Genomic DNA, 3,748 nt, shown 5'->3' with positions numbered 1-3,748 from the left:
CTCCACAGCAACAGGTTTAATGTCATGGTTGGTTGGAGTAGAAGCCAGATTCCTGTTGGTTTCAGAGTAAATGAGAGATGAGGCTGTTGATGTTGGGAGTAAAAAGCTTAGATAAGAAGGAAAGACAGTGTGAAAGAAGGGAGGTATGTGTAAGGAAGATATGTGAAGTGGTAAAAGAGAAATAACAAAGATTTTAGGCTCATACCAATCTAGATCTTCTACTCTCTTAAATTGTTCGACCGAAGTTACTATCTGGCCAAACTCCTTGCCATCAAATAGATTCTGACTCTTAGTGATCTTATAGGACAGAGTAGAACCGGCCCATAGAGTTTCTAAGGCTGTAATATTTACAGAAGCAGACTGCCACATCTTTCTCCTGTGGAGCTTCCTAGTTGAGATCATATTTGTTCTCATGGTGCTCACATTCTAAGTGAGCAGAGGAGACCAGCATAAATAATTAAGTAAATAAATAGGAGAATGTCAGATGGTGTTATCTGAGAGGAAGAAAACACATATGGTGATATGACAGCAAGGGACTACAGAAAATTAGTATCACGATAGATGTCCCAAAGAGGTAACTTTTGAAGTGGGACCTTAATGACAAGATGAAACCAAGAACAAGAAATTTGGACATGTAAGTTCTGGAAAAAGGAATGACAAAGTGCAAAACTCTGAGGCTGGAACAAAGAGAAGAAAAGGAAAAAAAAAAAAAAAACAACTTGGTGTTTCATTTTAGAGAAAGAAACAACAAGGACAGAGGAAAATATGTTAAGGAAATAGTATAGTAGAAAGAAACAAAGTTGGAGAGATGGATCCATGCCTTTTTATTTGGATATTGAAGGTGACAGTAGTGGTGGGTAATTTATTGCAAGTACATGGAAGACCAGTGGAGCATTGTAAGCCTGAAACTAGCACAATCTCTGATCCATTCAGCACATACATCCAGCCTAATCTCTCTAACCTCCTGTGCATTACATTACACTTGTGTATAAACATGTATTAACTCCTAATCAGACATTAACTTCCATGAACCTGACCTCCCCAATTTTTATCTGCAGTTTCTTTCCCTTTTAGTTCCATTGTCACAGTGCTGACCTTCGACTCAGACATGATGTGCTAATGCTGGCTTCTGAGCCTCTCCTGGTGCATTTCCCCAATCTACGTCCCCTCTCTCCCTGCAGCTTACGGTGGTCTATCTTCCGTGAAATGCTGCAGCTAATCTACACACTTGGACATTCTCATTCCTGAGAGCATATAATCATTTTAACTTTCTTGGCACGTCTCACCACTTAAACCATAAGGTTCTTCAGGAAAGTTCACGATCAGTTCTTTAGAATTTGCCTTTAAAAAGGACTATCCCCCACTCTGATGTCCAACCCTTCCCACCCCCAATCTAGCCTCAAGAGGGCTATGAAAAGCTCTCAGATGCTCTCAGAAAATGAATTGCATTAAATGAAATTCAATTACAGTTCCTGCCTGGGCCTTGACCTTTTAGACCTGGGTTAAACTTTCTCCAGTGGGTCCCATCCTTGCTACTCTGCCTTCATCTTGCCTCTGCTACTTTCCCTGAAGTCTTTTCCCACAGCTCAAAAATATTCTAGTTCTGAGGAGTCCTTGTCTCATAAAGCCCTTCCTTTCCCACCAAAACTCTCCCAGAGATTTTTCTTTCCCTTTCAGAACTCCCAGGGATGTTTCTTTATTGCCTTGTTCCCTTATTTTCTTGTCAAAATCTTCATCTTTTGCAAAAAGTGAATGGGGAGCACACACACACACCCCAAACATAAAATCCCTGGGAATTCATTTACTTAAAGTTACATGAAAAAGAAACAATAGGAGTCTAGTAAATCTCATTTATTAACAGAACAATTTTATTAATTGTGCTGTCATGTGAAGAACAAGGCTTCTCTCTATTATGAGGTACTCAGTGATACTTGCGGGCCACGGCACTGGCCACACCAGTCGCCATCTTCTGCCAGGCAGCCTGCACCTGGGGGGTAAATTCTTTGCCAAAGTGGTTTGCCAAGACAATCACTAGCACGTTTCCCAGGAGCTGTAGGGGTAGAAAGAGATAACAGACACATTCCTATGGATTCATATAGTGAGCAGAGAGTTCCAGTCTGGCCTCCAAGAATCTGGCCACCCAACTGCCACTAAGGCCTAAGTCTATGTTAGCGTTCTCAAAAGCTGTGGTCTTACCCAGTTATTAAACATAGCTAATTTGCTTCCCTTTCTGTACTGACCCACATCCATGATTTCACTCTTTCTATCTTCCTACCAGCACCATCTCCGCATACTTTTTTTTTTTGGTGGGGGGAACAAAAATAAAACCTCATAGCTTTCTATTCCATACCCTCCTCTGCCACATATTCCAGTTGTTTCCCTCCCTCAGAGACACTTTGTCCTACTCCCAGAGTTTTAGGATATAAATTTGAAAGGAGGCATTAGTAGATTTTGCACAAATGCCTGCCCAGTACAGGAATAGCCTTAGTGACATATGCATGACCACCCAGTTTCTTTGTTATAATTAACCAATACATGCCTGCGTGTATCGTCCCACTGGACATTCTTTTTCTACCTCCTACATATGGGGGTCAGGCAGTGATAGATGCGTGAGGAAAGAAAGGCAAAATTCTTCTTTCTACAGGATTCCAATTACCAAAAGACATTGTTCTCATCTCTACACGAGTCTCCATTAAAAGCCAACAGAGTTTAGACAAGTCACTCTAGACTCCTAGAAGCACTTCTTGAGCCTTGTTACCATAACACTTAGTTTGAATTCAGCCTTCTGGAATTGTTTTTTCACTAACCCAAGATCTCCAAATATCTCACAGGCCATAGATGGTCCTACTTATGCTCAGATCAGTGCTCAGTTGTCTAAGCTGTCTGAGGCTAAACACAAGAAAGCACAAACATACCCTAGACTCATCCTGAAGTTCTCAGAATCCGCAAGCAGCTTGTCACAGTGCAGCTCACTCAGCTTAGCAAAGGTACCCTTGAGGTTGTCCGGGTTCTTAACGGCATCTCCAAAGGAGTTCAGCACCTTCTTGCCATGGGCCTTGACCTTGGGGTTGCCCATGATGGCAGAGGCAGAGGATAGGTTGCCAAAGTTGTCAAAAAACCTCTGGGTCCAAGGGTAGACAATCAGGAGCCTACAGGATAGAATCATAGCAGATGGAAAATCAGAGCTTGTCACAAAACTTGGTAACAGACCTGCATTCCTGCCTAGCTCAGCTTCCTTTATTCCCTCCCTTCCCCTATCCCCCAGAATCTACCTGCCCAGGGCCTTGCCTCCAGCCTCTTCCACATTCATCTTGCCCCACAGCCTTGTGATAGCAGCCTTCTCTTCAGCAGTAAAATCCACCATGGTGTCCGGTCTTGGAGTTTGTGGTGATCACAGATGTGTCAGATGGATGTATGTGCTGCAACTGGAACATGTGGCTTTTTATTCTTTATCCCTGGCCACTGGCCCTTTGTTCTTCCTTTTGCTATGAGGCTATTGGTCAAGGCTAGGCTATCATGCCAGGGGTGGGGTTTAGGCATGGAAGAGTTAAAATGGACATTCACATCTGTGATAGTGTCTGGAGGGCCCCTAGGAGGACTCTGATGCTCTTTTTTTTTTTTTTCTTTACTGGTTGCAGATCAATTACTCAAATTTGTTTCTCATTAATTCTTCCTTTAGCTACTCTCCTTCTCCTCCAACCATACAAAACTCTACGACTTCTTCACCAATTTTGTTGTCACTAACCCC

At 42.6% G+C, this 3,748-nt stretch overlaps 1 protein-coding gene across 1 annotated transcript; it reads right to left on the bottom strand.

The window, feature by feature from the left end:
- Positions 1-1,921: 1,921 nt before the first annotated feature.
- On the bottom strand, positions 1,922-3,373 carry LOC101357602 (hemoglobin subunit gamma). The gene is made up of 3 exons (XM_004389084.3): positions 3,273-3,373; positions 2,912-3,149; positions 1,922-2,050 (listed from the first exon to the last, which is right to left on the bottom strand). The coding sequence occupies exons 1-3, from the start codon at positions 3,362-3,364 to the stop codon at positions 1,922-1,924; spliced, it is 459 nt and encodes a 152-aa protein (XP_004389141.1). The 5' UTR covers positions 3,365-3,373.
- Between the last annotated feature and the right edge of the window lie 375 nt (positions 3,374-3,748).

The sequence above is a fragment of the Trichechus manatus genome, unplaced genomic scaffold (assembly GCF_000243295.1).
Source record: "Trichechus manatus latirostris isolate Lorelei unplaced genomic scaffold, TriManLat1.0 scaffold00232, whole genome shotgun sequence".
Taxonomy (NCBI): Eukaryota; Metazoa; Chordata; class Mammalia; order Sirenia; family Trichechidae; genus Trichechus; species Trichechus manatus.
Note: the sequence above shows the minus strand (reverse complement) of the source record. Positions and strands in the feature narration are given on the sequence as shown.